This window comes from Camelus ferus, chromosome 15 (genome assembly GCF_009834535.1).
Source record: "Camelus ferus isolate YT-003-E chromosome 15, BCGSAC_Cfer_1.0, whole genome shotgun sequence".
Lineage (NCBI taxonomy): Eukaryota > Metazoa > Chordata > Mammalia > Artiodactyla > Camelidae > Camelus > Camelus ferus.
In genome coordinates, this window is record NC_045710.1 from 50,590,497 (window position 1) to 50,609,941 (window position 19,445).

Sequence of the window (19,445 nt, forward strand, 5' to 3'; positions counted from 1 at the left end):
TGAGGATGGAAAAGAACAACGATTTCACAAGGACATTTATTGCCAGATCTTTTTAAAAAACAGTGCTTTTAAAATAAAGGCTTCAACCCTAACCCTGGCAAACTGGGCCCAGCTGAATCCCGTGCTGACACAGGCTGAGAGCCAAACACAGCTTCTACCTCCTCCCGACCCACCGCCTGCAACACTCACCACGACCCGCATTTCCCCAGGTCCAGGTCGGGACCCTAGCTCCAAGCCTAGCTTGCAGAAAGGCTCCTTCCCTAGCTGAAAAACTGTTCCCCCACCATGTTGCAGTAATAGAGGCCTCCCCTTCCCCCATCCCCTCTCAGCCAATAACACAACCTACAGCAGGTTGGCCCCATCCAATTAGTTTGAATAGCTTCACGCCAAGGAAACTGCTGCTTTTATTAAAAATAAAAGCACACTAGGCAGGCAATGGGCTGTGAAAAGTATGAGTCTGGCATAATTATGAATGTCGAGGTTAAGGTTACCAAAAGAGACATAAAAAGATATCCAGAAAGCCTGAAGGATAAAGATATACAACTACCAGTGTCTAAAGACATACAGATGAACACACACATAGGGAATTTACACAGATCTAAGTAACATCCTCTCCCGTAGAGGAAAATCAAAAATCAGATGCCACTCTCTCAAGTTCTTTTGGCAGGGGGAAAAAAAAAAAACACATACACACACAAAACCCAAAACCAAAAAACAAGAACAGGCGGAAGAGGGGCCTACTGGACTGACTTCAAAATAACCACATTTCATTTCATGTAAGTTCTGTTATCTTAGCTACATCCTGGGGGCCTGATTATAGTTGGGTCAGGAAACAAACCTAGTCAAATCCACCAAGAGCCCTGGCTCTCAGAAAAACACATTCTTAGTCTCCAAAAAGCCTCTCTTCCTTCCAATGCCTGCTCATGGGAGTGGGAAAGTTGGATAAGAGGGGAAACCCCTCTTTCTTCTTAAAGGTCCTCCATCCCCACCCTTTGGCCCTCAAATCAATATTTCAAGTTTTAGGAGGATGACAAGCCCTGCATCCTACATTTGAGGTGAAGCTTCATACTTTCACACATACGTTTTCTTGTCCGACCCTCATAATTCACTGAGGCAGGCAGCAATTGGCTTGTCAATATTTAAAAATAAATACATAAAAGGCCACCAAGGTAAATAATTTTCGGCAAACTCCCCCCACCCCATAAAGCCCTGTCACTTTCAAATCTCAGTTTTAAATTTCTCAAGGACAGTCATTCACAAGGCAAGGGAAGGGGGAAGGGAGGGTCAACTTGGTCAAAACCCATTCATACATTCAACAACTAGAAACCAGAGTCTTGCTGCATCAGCATAAGATTTTAATTTACGGCGCACTGAAAGAGTCCCACCATACCTTCCGCCAACACCTCGTCCACAGTGACCTGCTGTCGCCCAATGCCAAAGACCCTTCCGATGTAGCCACTGCCCAGGCCCGAGGTGCTGCCCCCTCCTCCGCTGGAGCCGGAGCCCAGGCCAGAGCCGCCCTGCTCTCGCCTGGAGTCGAAAAACTTCTTCATCGTGCGAAAAGGAGGCAGTAAAGCAAAATACCGTCGGTTTTTAGATTTTTTTTTTTTAAAGAAAACAAGAGATCCAAGGATTTCTTCTCGGATTTCAGCTGGGAGAGGAGCCACACGAATCCGGCCGTGGGGGTGGGGGCTGAAGGAGGATGCCTATAGGAATATGCGTGACAATCGCGCGGCGGTCCCCTCCTCCTCAAGAGAGCGATTCGTGTAAGTTTAAACCTGTGATGACAGAGGAAGAGAGAGAGGATGAATCAGTAACACGCTTAAAAATTCAACTGCTGAGTCCTAGGGGGAGCAAAAGCCATCATCCTAGGGAAACGCTTCATGCATTTTCTTAGAGAGAAAAACCCTGGGGCTGAAAACACATCCCGGGGCCCAGAACCCGGGACCCCCCATGCCCGGGGCTCTGAAAAAGGAGGGATTCGGGCCACCTCGGGCAGCGCCGACCCAGCCGGGCACTGCCTCCCCTCCTCCCGGTCTCCTCACCGCCCCGCGAGGCAGCATCCCGAAGGCACCCACTTGAGACGGCTCGGCGGCCGGCACCAGCTAGCAGCCCCGCAACATTGTCACGGCCGCCCGGCCGGCCTGCGACGCGGAGAGGAGGCGGCGCTGCAGCCAGAGCCGGGGCCGCGTTCGGCGCCCGCCCGCCCGCCAGCTGATCCCGGGAGCTCCGGGCGGAGACTGACCCGCCGCCCCTCCCCCGCGCGCGCCCCCGCCCGGCTCCATCCACCCAACCAGGAAGTGAACCGCCGCCGGAAGTGCCTCCCAGGGCGGCGCGGCCAGGGGCCAAGGCCTCCAGAGGCCGCCGTTCTGTCGCAACTGGAAGGAGCTGTCGGAGAGAAGGGAACGGGGGAAAAGGGGGGGTCTCAGTGCGGAGAAAGTTTTGGAAAAGAACGTTGATAGTGCCCGACCCGCAGGGCACTATGGGAAAGGTAGTTCGGCGCGGCCTAGCGGCTGGACTACAATTCCCAGGATGCCCCTGGAGGAGCCAGCAGGGCGTCTGCGGTGGCCTACTCCGCCACGAAGGTAGTTAGTGGGGTGGTGCATTTGTGCTGTAATTTAAACATATCCGGTAGAGAAACTGCCAGGGACTAGGGTTTCCATCCTGCTGCATGTTCCACCCTTCTGGAGCCATCTTATTTGCGGCTTGACCTCCCTGCACAAGGGATTCTGGGGATTGTGGTTTCCGAATGGATCGAGGCCGACACCTGAAGGACGCGGCTTAACCACTTAGCCCCTAGTCGTCCTGCAGGGCTTACCGATGTCACCTGGGCAGAGCTGAAAGAGGGTGAGCCGGAAATTTTTGCTGGCAGCTGGTGCCAGGCCACACCCGCACGCCACCTTAACGTAAATAAACCCAGAGCCCTTCCTCCAAGTTCAAAAGGCGATTTTGCTCCTAGGTGTTATTGAGAACTGGCTCAGAGGTCAGCTCTGAGCTGGGCACTGTGAGAATGCTTAATAAGACGGTGTCTTTTCAGGAAATCTACAGGCGAGACTCAAACTGAGAAACTTAAAGGGTGTGTGGCAGGGCAAATCCTAGGGTACCAGGAGACCCAAACCCTTGGCTTGACCCCAAACTTTGAGGCTGGTTTGACGGTGACCCTTAATTCTTCCATCTTTTCCGATGCTGTGGGTGGACCTGACCTTCACTAACCCCCTCCCCTGAAAAAACCTCTAGGCTGACCTTCTGTCATTTCTTTTCACTTCAAGATTCCCCTCTTGATGCTGATTTTACCCGATCACCTGAGTGCCGAGAGTGGGAGTGGACAACGTGATTTCATCTGCCAAACAGGCAAAAGATTTGGAAGGCTGGTTGGTACCTTTTTCCATCCCTAGATTTCCTGATAGGTGATCCTGAAAGTAGTACCAAATCCCTGCCCATTACCCCCGCCCCCTCCGCAAATTCATGACCCCTGAATATAGGTTATTTCTCACCTCCACCTGCTCTCCCTAATTCTGCAATAGCCATCTTGTAATTGGCTTGTAATTAGTCCCAAAATTTTCTCAGGAGGCATTTGAGAAGAGTAGAGAAGGGTGGTCTGGAGGGGAAAAAAAGTTCTTGCTTTCTTTAGTCTAAATATTGAACTGACCAGTGTTTGGGTCGACAGTGGCATTGCTGCTACTGTTCCTTCTTCTCCTCCTCGTCTGTTTCTCCCTCTCCCTCTTTTTCTTCTTCCTCTTCTCCGCCTCCTTCTCTTCCTCTTTCTTCTTGTCTCAAGGAGTATCATTGTAGTTAAACTTCCTTTGTAGAAACAGCATGTTTTCTTCCCGAGGGAGTCGATGTTGTCACCTCAGTTCACAAATCAGTGCAACCACCTCTAGGGTGCAATGCAGCGCCTGCTAAAACATTCCTTCAAAGCAAGCCCACAGGAGGTATGTTCTCTGCACTTTCCTTAAAAGGCTAGATTTTCTCTAAGGACATTTCAATAGATCCTAAAATAGATGAGAAAGCTTATTTGGAATTAGATTCATTGGCGTCCATCTTTCTCTGTATCTATTGATCTTGACTGACTTTTTTAAAAGAAGCTCTGTTGGGTCCTAGAATCTGTTGCTATCTGAGTTTTTACTTTTCTGGATTCCCCTGTTACCAGACTAGGCCAGAATTACACAGATTCCAAGTCTTACTAGTGAAATACAAAAATGTGTTTTCATCCCATAGGATTAAGGTAGCTAACATGTATTTACTGAGCGCCTATTTGGATGCTTGGATCAGAATCTAAGGGAGGAGGTTTAAAAAAGAAGAAGAAGAAAAAAACAAAAAACAGAAGACTAGACTCCTTGCTTTCCGTTCTCTCCGAGACTAATGACAGTTATAATAACACCACAGTTTTTAATGCTTTACATGTATTACGTCAGTGAATCCTCACAACAACCCTATGAAATAAGGTACTATTATTGTTCTCAATTTATACATGAGGGAACTGAAGCATAGAGATAAATGACTTGCCCAAAGTTACACAGATAGTAACTGGCCAAGCCAAAGCCAAGACTCAGACATAAACATTTTGGCTTCAGAGCCCAGTGCTTACATAGCTACACCAAACTGCCTACATAAAAGAACAAACATAAACTGATGAAAATGCTTGAAAATAGAAAGAAACATGTCTACAAGCAACATGAAACCAAGAACCACTCCACATCTGTGCCCCTAAACCTCTTAGATCTCTGGACCTATCTTCTCAGCTGTAAAACTATGACTCTCTTACAACTCTTAGTAATTCTTTTGTTCTTAGGGCAAAGTAATCAGATCAACCACTGTAATCTCAGAACTCCTACCACACTTGCTTTCTGTAAAATTCTGTCCCATCTGGCCTTGCATTCTTATTCAAGTTTTTATGTATACTGTCATTCCAACCAACTACCCACAACCAGGGAACAGTGTTCTACTTACCTCCTTGAACACCCAGTACAGTAGTTTATATACAGTGTGTCCTTACCAGTACTTAAATAAACCAAATGACTGACTTCAAATTACGCATGACACAGAAGGGAACAGTCTGATCAGGCTGGAAAGGTTGATTTGAGATATTCTAGAAAGGTGAGCTTTTGAACTTGATCTAGGAGAAACTATAGAGAAATATCCAATTAAGGGGATACTATGTTGTTTACTATGTATCTTCCATGTGCAATTACTGAATTAAGCATTTTTTAAGTTGATGTATGGTTGATTTACAATGTCATGTGAGTTTCTAGTGTACAGCAAAGTGATTCAGTTATACATATATATTCTTCTTCATATTCTTTTCCATTATGGTTTACTACAGGATATTGAATATAGTTCCCTATGCTATACAGTAGGACTTTGTTGTTTATTTTAAATATAGCAGTTTGTATCTGCTAATCCCAAACTCCTAATTTATCCTTCTCCCATCCCTTTCCTCTTTGGTAACCATAAATTTGTTTTCCATGTCTGTGAGTCTATTTCTGTTTTGTAAATAAGTTCGTTTGTGTCATATTTCAGTGAACTAAGCATTTGACATACTATCTTGTTTAAGCTTCATGGATGTGCCTCTGCAAAGGGATACTATTATCTATAATATCAAAGTAGATACTATTATACTATTATCCCCAATTTCATAAATGAACGATGAGGATTTTGTTCCTAGCAGAGGGATGTACATGGTTTGTTAAATTTGGAGGAAATAATTTGACCTGCATTGTGGCTAAACCATGTCCCAGTAAACACAGTTATGGCAAATGTGTGGTCCATCCTTAGGAAAAATCAAAGGGAAAGGGACCAACATTATTGAAGGATCTTAACTAAGGCCTGCAGTGCACTGGATGTTTAAGCATATTGTTCAGCCTTCACAATACATTTATGAGGTGTGTGTTATGTTTATTCCATCAATGTGAAAAGAGGCTGGGGAGGGTTAAAATATGTCCACTGTTGCTACACCGAGCCTGCAAAGGGCAGAAGCAGAATTACCTGACTGACTTCAAAACCCAGGCATTTTCACTAACCACATAGCCATTCTATGTTGCCATCTTTTAGTCCAGTGGCACTTATTAGAAATGGAAGTTATCAGGCCTCACCCAGAGCTGAATAGGAGGGAGGGTCAGAGGTGGCATTCTCTTTTCACCAACCATACAGGTGATTCTGATACATTTTCAAGTTTGAGAACCACTGGCTAGCAGAAGGGACATTGTAATAACCATTTCCCTTCTTTAAAAAGATGTCTTGCTTTTGGTTTTTGTATTCTGGTTTAAAAAGTAATTATATAATCATTGAAGAAAGTATCAAGAATAAAAGTCAACTCAGAATAAAAATCACTCCAGAGATATTTGCTGTTGACATTTGTTTTGCATTCACTGTTTTCGTGAAGCTCAAATTTTCAAGGACCTCTCAACATTTTCCAGTCTAACGCTCTATTATAGATCTAAATCCCCTTTCTCCTTTTAGTCACTATAAATCTTTCAGCTACTCCTTCTACTGGGTTCTGCTACTTACCGTTACTAAATCACTTTGAATGTACTATTTATATAGCATTTACATTGTATTTACAACTATTTACATAGCATTTATATTGTATTAGGTTTTATAAGTAATTTAGAGATGATTTTAAGTATATGGGAGGATGTGTATAGGTTATGGGGAAATGCTGCATCATATTATATAAGGGACTTGAGCATGGATAAATGCTGGTATCTGAGACAGGTCTTGGAACCAACACCCCTCGAATGTGGAAAGATGACTATACCTCCATCATAGCTCAAATCAATTTGTACAGTCATTATTGGTTTACATGTTTATCACTTCAGATTTACGCTGTATTCATCTTTCTGTCCTTAGGAACTGATTCACACATACATAGTGAGTGCTCAATAAATGCTTTGAATAAATGAACTAGTGATTTAATGAAAAAAGTCAATCAAAATAGCTGAAACATACTTAATGCTTCTTATCAGGGTCTTAATTAGATTGAGCTCTAGTAGTCTGCTAAACCATAGAAATGTTCTCTTAGCAGAATTCCTTCATCACAAAAGCTTCTAGACCAGAAAGTCCAAGTTTGATAGCAGTACATCTCAATGAATTAATGAAGAGAGTGTACAGGATATTCAGCCCTCTTGGACAACGTGAAAGGCAATTGAGACGTTCTAGGTCTCTTGTATTTCCACCTTCTCCTGCAGTTCATTTTGACGTCATTAGTTAAACATTAACTTACCTTGAATTCTCACCTCCTCCAGCAACTACCCCATTTTTCTTTCCAGCGAAATACCTCAATGCAATTGTCTATTCTTGCAGTCTCTACCAATTTTTCACATTACTATATCCAACAGGCAGCTCTCAGTCCTCATTTTCTTTAAAAATTTTAACTTATTTAAATAGCAAGAAGAAAACAGTTCACCTCTTTCTCCCAACCCCCACCCCCTGCCCCTGGAAATGACAAACCTGTTCTCTGCATCTATAAGATATATACATAGATACATATATATGTATATATCTATGTAAATAGATAGATATTTTTTAGATTCTGCATATAAGAGAGATGACATGGTATTTGCCTTTCTCTGTCTGACTTATATCACTTAGCATAATGCCCTTGGAATCCATTCATGTTGTCACATGTGGCAAGATTTCCTTTTTTATGGCTGAATAATACTCCATTGTGTATATATACCACAGATTCTTTGTCCATTCACCCATCAATGAACACTTAGGTTGTTTCCATATTTTGACTATTGTAAATAATGCTACAGTGAACATGGAGGTGCATATATCTTTTCAAATTAGCATTTACATTTTTATACAGATAAATACCAGGAAGTGGAATTCTTGGAACAGATGGTAGTTCTATTTTTTTTTTACATTTTTTTTATTGAGTTATAGTCATTTTACAATGTTGTGTCAATTTCCAGTGGGTAGTTCTATTTTTAATTTTTTGAGGAGATTTCATATTTTTTTCCATAGTGGCTGCACCAATTTGCATTCCCACCAACAGGGCATAAGAGTTCCCTTATTTCCACACCCTCGCCAACGCATTTCTAGTCTTTTTGATAATAGCCATTTTAACAGGTGTGAGGTGATATTTCATTGTGGTTTTGATTTGCATTTCCCTGATGGCTGAGGATGTAGAACATCTTTTCACATACTTACTGGCCATCTGTATGTCTTCTTTGGAAATATGTTGATTCATATCTTCTGCTCATTTTTAAATCAGACTGGTTTTTTGCTATTGAGTTGTATGAGTTTTTCATGTTTTGAATATTAGCCACTTCTCAGATATATGATTTGCAAATATTTTCTCCCATTCAGCAGGTTGCCTTTTCATTTTTATGGATGGTTTCTTTTGCTGTGCAGACACTTTTTAGTTTGATATAGTCCCGCTTGTTTATTTTTGCTTTTGCTGCTTTTGCTTCTGGTATCAGATTACAAAAATCATCACCAAGACCTATGTCAAGTAGCTTACTGCCTATGTTTTCTTGTAGGAGTTTTATAGTTTCAGGCCTTATTATCAATCCATTTTGAGTTGATTTTTATATATGGTCCAGTTTTATTTTGCATGTGACTCCATTTTCCCAGCACTGTTTATTGAAGAGATTGTCCTTTCCCCATTGTATATTCTTGGCTCCTTTTTTATCTATGCATGGTTTTATTTCTGGGCTCTCTATTCTATTCCATTGATCTATGTGTCTGTTTTTATTTCAATACCATACTATTTTAATTACTATAGCTTGAAATCAAGGAGTGTGATGCCTCCAGCTTTGTTCTTTCTCAAGATTTCTTTGCCTGTTCGTGGTCTTTTATGGTTCAATACAAATTTTAAGATTTTTGTTCTATTCCTGCAAAATATGCCATTAGAATTTTGCTAGAGATTATAAATCTACATATTGTTTTGGGTAGTATGGACATTTTAACAATATCCTTCCACTACATAAGCATGGAATATCTTTCCATTTATTTATGCTATTGACATTTTGATCAGTCTCCTTTTAGCATTTTTCCATATATAATAGTTTTTTTTTTTTTTACCATATTAGATCACAATGTATATTTGGTACATTATATTACACTTTTTTCATTTAATAGGTTTTCATTTCCTTACATATTTTTCAGAAACATTATTTTTAATAGCTGGGCTTAATAATCAGTTCTTTACTAGTAATATTTTATTGTTTTATTTTAAAATTTTACTCTTATTCATATGTGATTAGAATGAATATCTTTTTTTGTGCTTCTTTGATTTTTTTTCTAAGGCTAGGTTTTTAATAAATGGAATAAGTAGTTCAAGAGGTATGAATGTTTTTGCAGCTAGAGAGCCAAAGTCCCCTCCAGGAAGCATAGTAGTTTGCTCTCCACTCAGTGACTCAGTTAATAAATATTTATTAAGCACCTACTATGGGCTACGCCTTTGAAAGTTTATTACAATGAACAAAATAGATACATTCCTTACACTCAAGGAAGTTTTGGTCTTAAAAGAAGACATTAAGTCCTAAGTATTTCCATACCCTTTCGAACACTGAGATTGTACAGTTTAAAGAGAAATCTATTACATTTTGATAGGTAGAGATGCTGCTCATTGCTCTAATTGTCATTATTTTAAGTTAGTGAGCACTTTATCATTAATAAAGACTCTCCTTGACCAAACTTGAGTCAGCTCTGCTGAGTCCTCTTTTTGACTAGGCTTTGATCTTAGGCTCTGTCCTTGGTCTGCTTAGTCCAGTTTTAGCAGGAATCCTGCTGAGTCAGTTGAGTGAAAATCCCCCACATTTGATATGTGCTCACTCTGGATATCTGGTCAAATTCCTTATCCTCTGTTCTCAATCTCTTATCACCCTGGACTGCCTTCAGGTAAGAATCTTGTTGCATCTGACCAGCAAGAACCTCCCTAGCCTTGAGGTTTCCAAAGTAATTTTCCATCCGCTGATCCCCACCCTGCTCCTTGGCTATAAATCTCCATTATCCTGGTTGTGTTTGGATTCATACTTGGTCTCTCTCCCCTACTACCAAATCCTCGTTGCAATAGTCCCTCTTGAATATAGTCTTCCTTACTGTCTTTGACAAATGTCCTGAAAATTTTTTGTTTAACATTATGTTCATTTATTTATTCATTAGTTGTTTTATGAAGCACCTATTACGTGCCAAATCTATGCTAGGAACTGGAAATATAATGATAAATAGATAAAAATATTGCTTCCCTTACAGAGTTTATAGTCTAATACTTGTGGATATGTATATTTCTTCATTTTAAAATCACATTGTCTTTCAGTTTTCTGTTGGAGCATTCATGTTTAAGGATTGATTGAAAGTGCTCTTTTATTTTTCATTCAGTATATACTGAGCTCCTCCCATGTACTGGGCACTGTTCTCGGCATAGAGAATATAATACAGAACAAGATAAGCAAGGTTTCTCCTTGTAAGAGAGCCTATGTTGGGGTCAGGGTGTAAGGAAAACACAATAAATAAGCAAACAAGTCAAGAGAAATGTTGGATAGCGATAAATCCCATGCAAATAATTAGACTAGGGTGATGTGATAAAGAGTATCTGAGTGACTACTTCAGATTGGATGTGTAGCTCTTGATATATTAGTAACATTCATTAAAACCCATTGTCACATAAATGGAAAACCCTTTTCCCCAGTTTGATATTAGGTTTTTTAAAATTTTGATGAATAGTTATTTTTAAACATTTTTCTAGTTATGATATTACATACTCATTTATAAAATTTAGAAATATGGAAAGGCAAGCAGAAGGAAGAATAAAATAATTGATCTCGTTACTCATAAGTAACCCTACGGTGTTAGCTAGATGGATATCCCCTCTGTCATTTTCAGTATGCATATATATTACCTACGTATGTGTGTGTGAATCATTTCAGTTGATAGAGAATATACTGTAGTAACGTCTGCTTTTTGTCCACTATGTGCAAGGACCACGGAGGTCTGCCAGGCACTGAGGATTTTAAAAATCCATATAAGCCAGCAATTCCACTCCTGAATATACACCCGTAAAATACAAAACCACTAATCCAAAGTTCACAGTGGCATTATTTAAAATAGCCATGACATGGAAGCAACCCAAATGCCCATCAACAAATGAATGGATAAAGAAGATTTGGTGTATATATACACCTACAGTGCAGTATTAGATGTGGCATAAAACGAATGAAATTCTGCCATTTGTAGCCAGTTGGATGGACCTAGAGAATACTGTGCATAATGAAGTAAGCCAGACAGAAAAAGACAAGTACTGTATGATATCACTTACATGTACAATTAAAAAATAATATGATTGAATGTAGATGAAAAATAGGAAAAAAAATCTCACAAATAAGGAAAACAAACTAGTTGTTACTGAAGGGGAGAGGGAGGGGGTATGGGACAAATTAAGGGTATGGAATTAAGAGAGACAAGCTCTATGTATAAAATAGACAAGCAATAGTGATATATTGCATAGGGCAAAGAACTATAGCCATTATCATGTAATAACTTAATGATGTGTAATCTGTAAAAATACTGAATCATTATTTTGTATACCTGAAACTAAAACAAATTATACATGAACTATATTTCAAATTAAAAATTAAAAATAATAAATTAATAATAAATGACCAGCTGAATTTTCCATGTATAACTGATAGAGAAGAGGATATTTTCTGGATGGTATAAACCAGCAGACATTTAATAAAGGGAATTTCTATGAAAAAAAATGATAAAATGATAAGCAAAAACAGAAATGAGACTTCCATATTTTCTCCTTTTTTAAAAAAATTGAAGTGCAGTTAATTTACAACGTGTGTTAATTTCAAGTGTACAGTCAGTGATTCAGTTATACGTACATATATACATATATTCTTTTTCAGATTCTTTTCCATTATAGGTTATTATAAGATACTGAATATAGTTCCCTGTGCTACGCAGTAGGTCCTTGTTGTTTATCTGTTTTTCTCCTTTTATTTATATTTTGTTTTTCCTTTGGCTTTACCTTGGTTTATTTTATTATGTTTCTAGTTATTTAGACAAATATTTGGCATATTTGCTTTATTCTTTCTTATTTCAGAATAAAACCTTTTAAAGCTAAGAGCTTGACTCTCAATAAATAAAGCTTTCATGTGTCACAGAAGTTTTAATTTTCCTCTAATCATTATTTAAGTTTTAAATACTCTAATTATGGGGCCTTGTTTTGGCTGATGAATAACTACATAAACAAAGCTAACAGAGTTCAAATCAGCTGGCCTACCCTTAGTAAAAGCAGGTTCTTGGAAGTTACAGTTTAGGGTAGAGGGCATTTTTGAGGTCAGGCACCAGTCCTCAGGTATACCTCAATGACAAGTCATAAAATATAATTCAATCCATGTCCATTGAATAAATTACCAAATGCAGCAGTGACCTCAATTCATTAGAAACTTAAGAATTTAAGTGCTTCTTGGCAAATATTTTCCAAGTAGTCCTTTTTGCTGGTGGATTTGGCTTAACAAGAGGGCAGAGATTAGACCCCAGTAGAAATCTACAGTCTTTCAGCTGGGCCTCTCATGGGAGCATCTGTGAAAAATCATGCATTACTTGGAAATTATTACAGTGATTTTCAAATGTTTTCACTGACATAATCACTAAGTTCACTTTTTAAAACCCCATATTCCCTCATGTTTTAAAGTTGACTTATACAAATTTTCATCGTAAGTCTAAATAATTGCAAAGAATATAATTTACGGCATCTTGTAAACACTGTCATTTAAAAATAAAACTGTTTCATCACTCTTTTCAATGTATGGAAAGGAGACTAGATACCACTTATTTGATGGAATATAAATACCATCATCCATTTAAAAATACTTAAATTCTTCTCCAACAGCTAGGAATTTCACACTATTCTTTTGTCTTCTGGAACACACATTTCTAATTCCCCCACAGAAGTTTACCCTAAAGTAATATAATTATATGCTTGGATTTTTTTTCATTGATTGTACCATTTTATTTCTACACAATACAATTTTTTTTAATTTCCTGTATGTGTAAGTCTCCAAGTGTTAAAAAATTTCTTGTGGTTGACAATTATTAGCTTTATGTATTTGATTAAAACCATATAAATATAATACAAATTTGATAAATTGACAAAAAAATAAAAATATATTGGGAGCACACTTCTTTACAAGATGAATGGGACTTTTAAAAATTTAGTTCATTAATTCGATCAAATTTATGTCTATTTTTTATTTTTATAGAACATTGGGAAAACTCTTTCAGTACATACATGGATGAGGCTTGAAGTTTTCCTTTAACAGCATCACTTATTTCTTTGCATGTCTAATAAGACATAAGAAATAAAATGCAAAGGGATCTATTCTCAAAAATTACTTTTAACAATATATCAACTTTAACTTGATTGATCCTATTAAAATTCTATCAAAAGCAGAAGAAAGAAAACTACCACTTGCAGAAATTTATTATCCAGTCATTGGAGCCATTCACTTCCTTAGTTTCTGGGAAATATATCAAAAACATTTTGCCAAGATTTGGCACATGAGTGCTATTCTTTCCCTTAGAGGCACCTTGTTTAACCTTGTTCTCAAAAAGGGTTGCGAAAATAGAAGTAATGTTAATTTCAAAGCACCCTTGTAAATGTAACATTTCTTAATAAAATGCTAATTTTATAGTGTGATGTAAATATATTTTTGTCAAAACTGTTGAAATAAATTTTACTCATTTAATTTAATAATACATTTAATTTATGAGTACATCATATAATCTAGTTAGTACAGTCAGTCCTCTTGGTCAAACCAACCATGTAAATCAGATTTACTTTGTGAGAAAAGTCTGGCTTTTTTTTCCCCTCTAATTTTATTTACACTATGTGTACAGTATGTGTTTATATGTTTCAAGAAAGATTATAAAGCATTATGAAATAAATTATAGATAGTATCTTGCAACATTACTAAAAATCAATTGAGATTAAAATAACGTAGATCTAATATAATTAGCTTTTTTCCATTTTGTGTTATAAAACAATATGAAAAGAATATGCTATTTTATTACTTATTTTGAAATGACCTAGGATGTGTAGCTAAAGTTACAAGTAAGTTATTGATTAAGCAAGAGTTATAATAAAAGACATTGTATGCCTTTTGTTAAGTATATGTGGCATTTATCAAAAACAAGTGTTTGGCTTTTCAGAATAAGAATCATGTATAAAAATCAGAAATAGCCCTGTTAACTCTTTTTTAAAACTTTTTAAGTTGAAGTATTGTTGATTTACAATGTGCATTAGTTTCAGGTATACAGCAAAGTGATCAGTTTCATATATATATATATATATATATATATATATATATATATACACACATATATAAATATACACACACACACACTCACATACACATACATACATTATATATATATTCTTTTTCAGATTCTTTTCCATTTTAGGTTATTATAAGATATTGAATATATTTCCATGTGCTATACAGTAGGCCCTTGTTGTTTATTTTATATCTAGTACTATGTATATGTTAGTCCCAAACTCCTTATTTATTACCCCCCTTTCCCCTTTAGTAACCATAGTTTATTTTCTATGTCTGTGAGTCTGTTTCTGGTTTGTAAATAAGTTCATTTGTATCAATTTTTTTTCTAGATTCCACATATGAGTGATATCATATGATATTCTTCTCTCTCTGTCTGATTTACTTCACTTAGTCTGATAGTCTCTAGATCCATCCATGTTGCTGCAAATGACATTATTTCATTCTTTTTATGGCTGAGTAATATTCCATTGTGTATATATATATATATATATATATATACACACCACATCTTCTTTATCCACTCATTTGTCAATAGACATTTAAGTTGCTTCCATGTCTTGGCTATTGTAAATAGTGCTGCTATGAACATTGGGGTGCGTGTGTCTTCTTGAATTCTAGTTTTCTCCAGATATATGCCCAGGAGTGGGATTGCTGGATCATAACGGTAACTCTATTTTTAGTTTTCTAAGGAACCTCCATACTGTTCTCTATAGTGGCTGCACCAATTTACATTCCCACCAACAGTGTAGGAAGGTTCTCTTTTCTCCACACCCTCTCCTCCCTGTTAACTCTTTAGATATTATGTTCAAACTTTCCTTGTGTATTTAATAAAAAAGGAAGATACAAACTGCTTATGAATTGGCCTGCCAGCTGGCATACACTTTTTTTTGTTGTTGTTTTTATTAGGATTTAGAAAATATTAAGTATTTAATTTGATGAAATAAGATGAAGATTGATGACAGCTTAAATAAATATTTCATTATATGCTTTATGAAATACATTTTAACTTAGTGATTCACATTGAGTTTTAAACAAATGAAGTAAGTTTTTCATCAAAAGTCATATATGGTCATATATAGTTACAAGCTTGTTCTGCTTCTTTAGTTTGAACATGCTTTTCTTTCCATCTATTGACTTGTCTTAAGGATAAGTATTAGGAGTAGCCTAAAAGAATTGTTTATATTTTAAAAGCTGCTTATAGCCCTGAATATTTTTCACTAATGCTTTCTTTGCTTTCCCCTCATGGGACTCCTCCTAAAAAAATGATGCATCCTCTGACTATAGTTGAGGAATAGAAGAGGCAAAGACATTAAATTAAAATTGTCATTATTCCCCTAGACTCACACTATGTTAGATATATTCCAACAGGAAAAAAATATTCCGTTTCTAACCATTAACTTCGCCCTTAACAGAAATAAGTATACAAAGTCTTAGAACATGTGTTTGGTGACTTGATTAGTAATTAACATGCTTCTCAGAGACCAACTATTTCCCATAATCCTTTTGTTTGGGTGTCTGGAGGGTTTTGCACAGTGAGGTAAATGATGACAGTTATGCCTTCCTTTTGTAAAGTGGGAGAAGGACTATTGTGAAAGGGAAGGTGGAAAAGGAAAGTCAGCATATATCTTTACTATAGGCAAGTCAATTTTTAGGACATAATTCATATGAAAATGGAAAAACCTTGGGTTAGTTTTTATACAATTACATGCCTACATCCTCCTTGGCTTTCAATTCATGCCTTTCCCTGTTGGAAGAATGCTGAAGTATTACACAGTGAAGATTCTAATTCACAGAACATACCACATTTTCTTTTCTGAAACCTTGCCCATCCCTCTGGTCCCCACTTTCCTGCACAGTTACTTATTATGCTCCTAAGGCATTTATCAAAGAGTTAAAAAGCTATGGGTGGTGGTTCTGGAAACATGGAACATCTGTCATTACCAATATTTAGAAATGCTGGATAAAATATGAGAAAAAGTCTTTAAAGATATAGCTGAGCTTGGGAGAAAAAAAGAAATCTGCAGATAACAGAAAGGAAGCAGGTTCCGAAATCTGAGAGAAAGGACTCCAGTTACTACTGCAACTGCCTGGGTTAGCAGGGGAGGTGGGGGGAGTTACCATAAGCCAGGGACTTGGATTTTAAGACATATGTAAGAATAAAAGACGTAGTCCTGGGCCTAATCCAGACAGGAACTTGGAACAGAAATCTCCTTGAGAAGCTGAAACTACCAAAGGGTGGCACCCTCAGTGGAAGGATGGTATAAAAAAAAAAAAAAAAATCTGCTCACCAGCACAGGGAGGTGACAAGAAAAATACATATTTCTTTGCCCATGCACCGGGTAAGGAAAAATATTTTCACTGAAACACTGAAAACCCAGGCCTGCTCCTGACATTGGTGTTGGCTTTGGCTTAACTCTACCTTTGTAGTCCAGGAATTCGTAAATTAAGAAGTTAACATAAAAATTGACTCCGGGCCAATGGAAAACCCTGAGACACTTAGAGGAACAAATATAAAACCACCCTGGAGGGATCCTCCTTCACCCAAGGGCACATGAGGTTCTCAGGGAATAAAACCAACCCAGGCCAAAAAAGAGTTTTATAATTAAAGAGCATAAAACGTGAAAAAGAAATCAACCATGAGCTCAGTCAGAAGACAACAAAACAAGAGGATTAGAGCTGTAAAATCCTGAAATATTAGGCTGATAATCTAGAAGAAAATATAAAATGAGTTTGCCTAAAATAATTAGCCATGATGAAGAAATCAAAACCCTAAGGTTAAGAGAAAGACCTTGTGAGGAAGCAGGTAAATATGGAAACCACCACAGAGAAATATCAGAAACGGAAGACACTGAAATTTAAAACAAATAATTTAACAGCAGATTAGACACAATTGAAGGGAACTAATTAGTTAGCAGCTAAATCTGAAGATATTATATAGAAGGCAGCAAAAAAAATACGGAAAATATAAATGAGGAGTTTAAATACAGAGAAAAGGGACATACTTATAACAGAAGAGAGTGTGGGAGAAGCAAGATTTAAAATGATAATGGCTGAGATTCCCAGGACTGATAAAATATGTAATTCCTTAGATTCCAAAATCACAGTGCATCTTGAAAAGTTTAAATAGAAGTAAATCCACATACATATAGCTACATTTAGTAACAAAGACATAAAGAAGGATTTAAGGACTCAAAGAGAAGAAATACAGATTAACCACAAAGAAACAACAATTAGAAGACTACTCACAGCAATAATATTGGCCAGAAAACAATGGAATAACATCTTCAAAGTGGTAAAGGAAATATAAAAACTAATCAAGAATTCTGTACCCAGCTAAAGCATCCTTCAAGCATAAAGATGAAACAAAGGAAGCTTCAGAACGAAAAAAAAAAAAAGCCCGAGAAAATTTATGCTAATAGACCATCCCTCAAAGAGCTACTAAAAGTTGTATTTCAGGAGAAGAAAACTAAACTCAGAGAAAGAAATGAGATTCAAGAAGCTAATAAAAGAAAAGGAGGATTGGGCAAAGCCTTTGTAGACCAGCATCAGTGCCAAAGGGGGGAAAAAATTGGACTACATTGAAATTGAAAATGTATTCTAAAGACACTCCTTTTCTCTTCCCCACGCAGCATATTATTTAGTCTTTGTCGCTGCATCAGTTCTTTATTGACACAGTAATGTTGATGACAAACCACCTGAAGACTCATTCTTCTCATTCACAAGTCTGGTAGCTGAGCCATTGTCTGATCTGGACTGGACTGGACTCACTCATGTCTCTGCAATCAGCTGCTGATCCCAGCTGGGATCTCCCACAGGGTGAGAGTTGGCTAGCTTTTGTCTGGATAGGATAATCTCTGCTTTTCTCCACATGTCTCTTACATCCTTCCAGTGGACTAGCTGGGACAAGTTCTCAGGCTGAGGAAGAGATGCAAAAGTGGGCAAGCTCAGTTCACAAGAGAGCAAGCAGAAATGCACAGGTGCTTTTCAAGCCCCTGCTTGTTGGTGTCTGTTAACATTCCATTGGCCTAGGTGAGTTATCTGGCTGAACCCATAGTCAGAGGCCCAGGGGAGTATGAAGTTACAAGGCAAAGGGAGACAGGAGTCCTTAATTGGTGTCATTAATAGAATACATGTTTGTGTTTATTAGTTTATGTTTATCTGTTTAATAAACTCTATATAGTTCATTTCATATTGTGAATTCAGTCATTCCCCTTCTCAAAATAAAATTTCTACTCTTGTTATTTGTTATTAATAAAATACAAGAAAAAAATCAAAATAGACAAGCAAAATGAGCATAAAGGATGCTACTAATCCCCACTTATAGAGACAATCACTCTTGTATATTTTCAATCTCTCTCTCTGAATATATGTCTATACATCTAATTATATGCAATTAATTTTATAGATTAGCTATATAGATAGTTATATAAATTAGTTATATAGATAAGTACTTAAAATTATAATACAAAAATGCATTTAGACCAGTTATTCAGTCTCAAGGAAATGTCATGTTTCACAGAGTGTTATGCGAAACTCACTGGCATATGGAAAATCATTGTCTTCAGGCACCGGCTTCTTATACTCTATACAACTTTTATCTTTTGAATGAGATGCTCATGCTTCTGCAGTAGGTATAGCTTCTGGTTTTCATGTGGTCAGTGACATTGCTACATGCCCCGTGGGATGGTAAATGTTGACATTTTGTGAAAGTAATAAATTCATCATCAGTTTTCTTGAGAAATTAAAATTAAGTATTTAATTTTTATTAAACATGTGCTTTCTTTTTTTTTCCCTTTGCATTCATTTTTGTCAAAGGTCCTATTATACAATATAAAAGTGTTACCGAACAATAGCATAAATAAATAATTGAAATTATCACCATGCAATGAATGACAATACCACTGTGACAAGCGTGTCCAGTCTATTTTCAACATACTCTATTGCAGCACTGTTCTGCCTCTATGTCCTGCACGTAGTTCACATAATTTAACCTAGAATTTCCCAGATTTCTCACTGACTGGTGGCCTAGCAGTCCTGGCACTGCTGTGTGGTATGCCAGATAGTCATCAGGGGTACCACATCTAATACTTTTCCCATCACCCCTCAAGGTCACAAAGAGTTCACTGTCTTTGCCTTATTTTATTAGTA

At 37.4% G+C, this 19,445-nt stretch overlaps 1 protein-coding gene and 1 long non-coding RNA gene across 15 annotated transcripts in view; one reads left to right on the plus strand and one right to left on the minus strand.

The window, feature by feature from the left end:
- Positions 1-2,239, minus strand: part of AAK1 (AP2 associated kinase 1) — a 147,599-nt gene extending 145,360 nt beyond the window's left edge. For 6 of the 13 annotated variants that reach the window (XM_032497730.1, XM_032497724.1, XM_032497734.1 and 3 more), the window contains exons 1-2: positions 2,079-2,239; positions 1,391-1,778 (exon numbers count right to left, since the gene is read on the minus strand). In XM_032497730.1, coding sequence (XP_032353621.1) covers positions 1,391-1,553 — 163 coding nt within the window. In that variant the 5' untranslated portion in view covers positions 1,554-1,778; positions 2,079-2,239. Of the gene's footprint in view, positions 1-1,390; positions 1,779-2,045 lie in introns of all 13 variants that reach the window. The other 7 variants (XM_032497726.1, XM_032497731.1, XM_032497728.1 and 4 more) reach the window with 2 other exon arrangements.
- Positions 2,240-2,393: 154 nt separating this feature from the next.
- On the plus strand, positions 2,394-19,218 carry LOC106730699. 2 transcript variants are annotated; one of them, XR_004326396.1, is made up of 3 exons: positions 2,394-2,585; positions 3,270-3,371; positions 17,927-19,218. It is a non-coding gene; the product is annotated as an uncharacterized LOC106730699 (long non-coding RNA). The 2 variants fall into 2 exon arrangements; XR_001367156.2 differs by lacking the exon at positions 2,394-2,585 and adding an exon at positions 2,595-2,847 and having other exon boundaries at positions 17,927-19,217.
- The last annotated feature ends 227 nt before the right edge of the window (positions 19,219-19,445 follow it).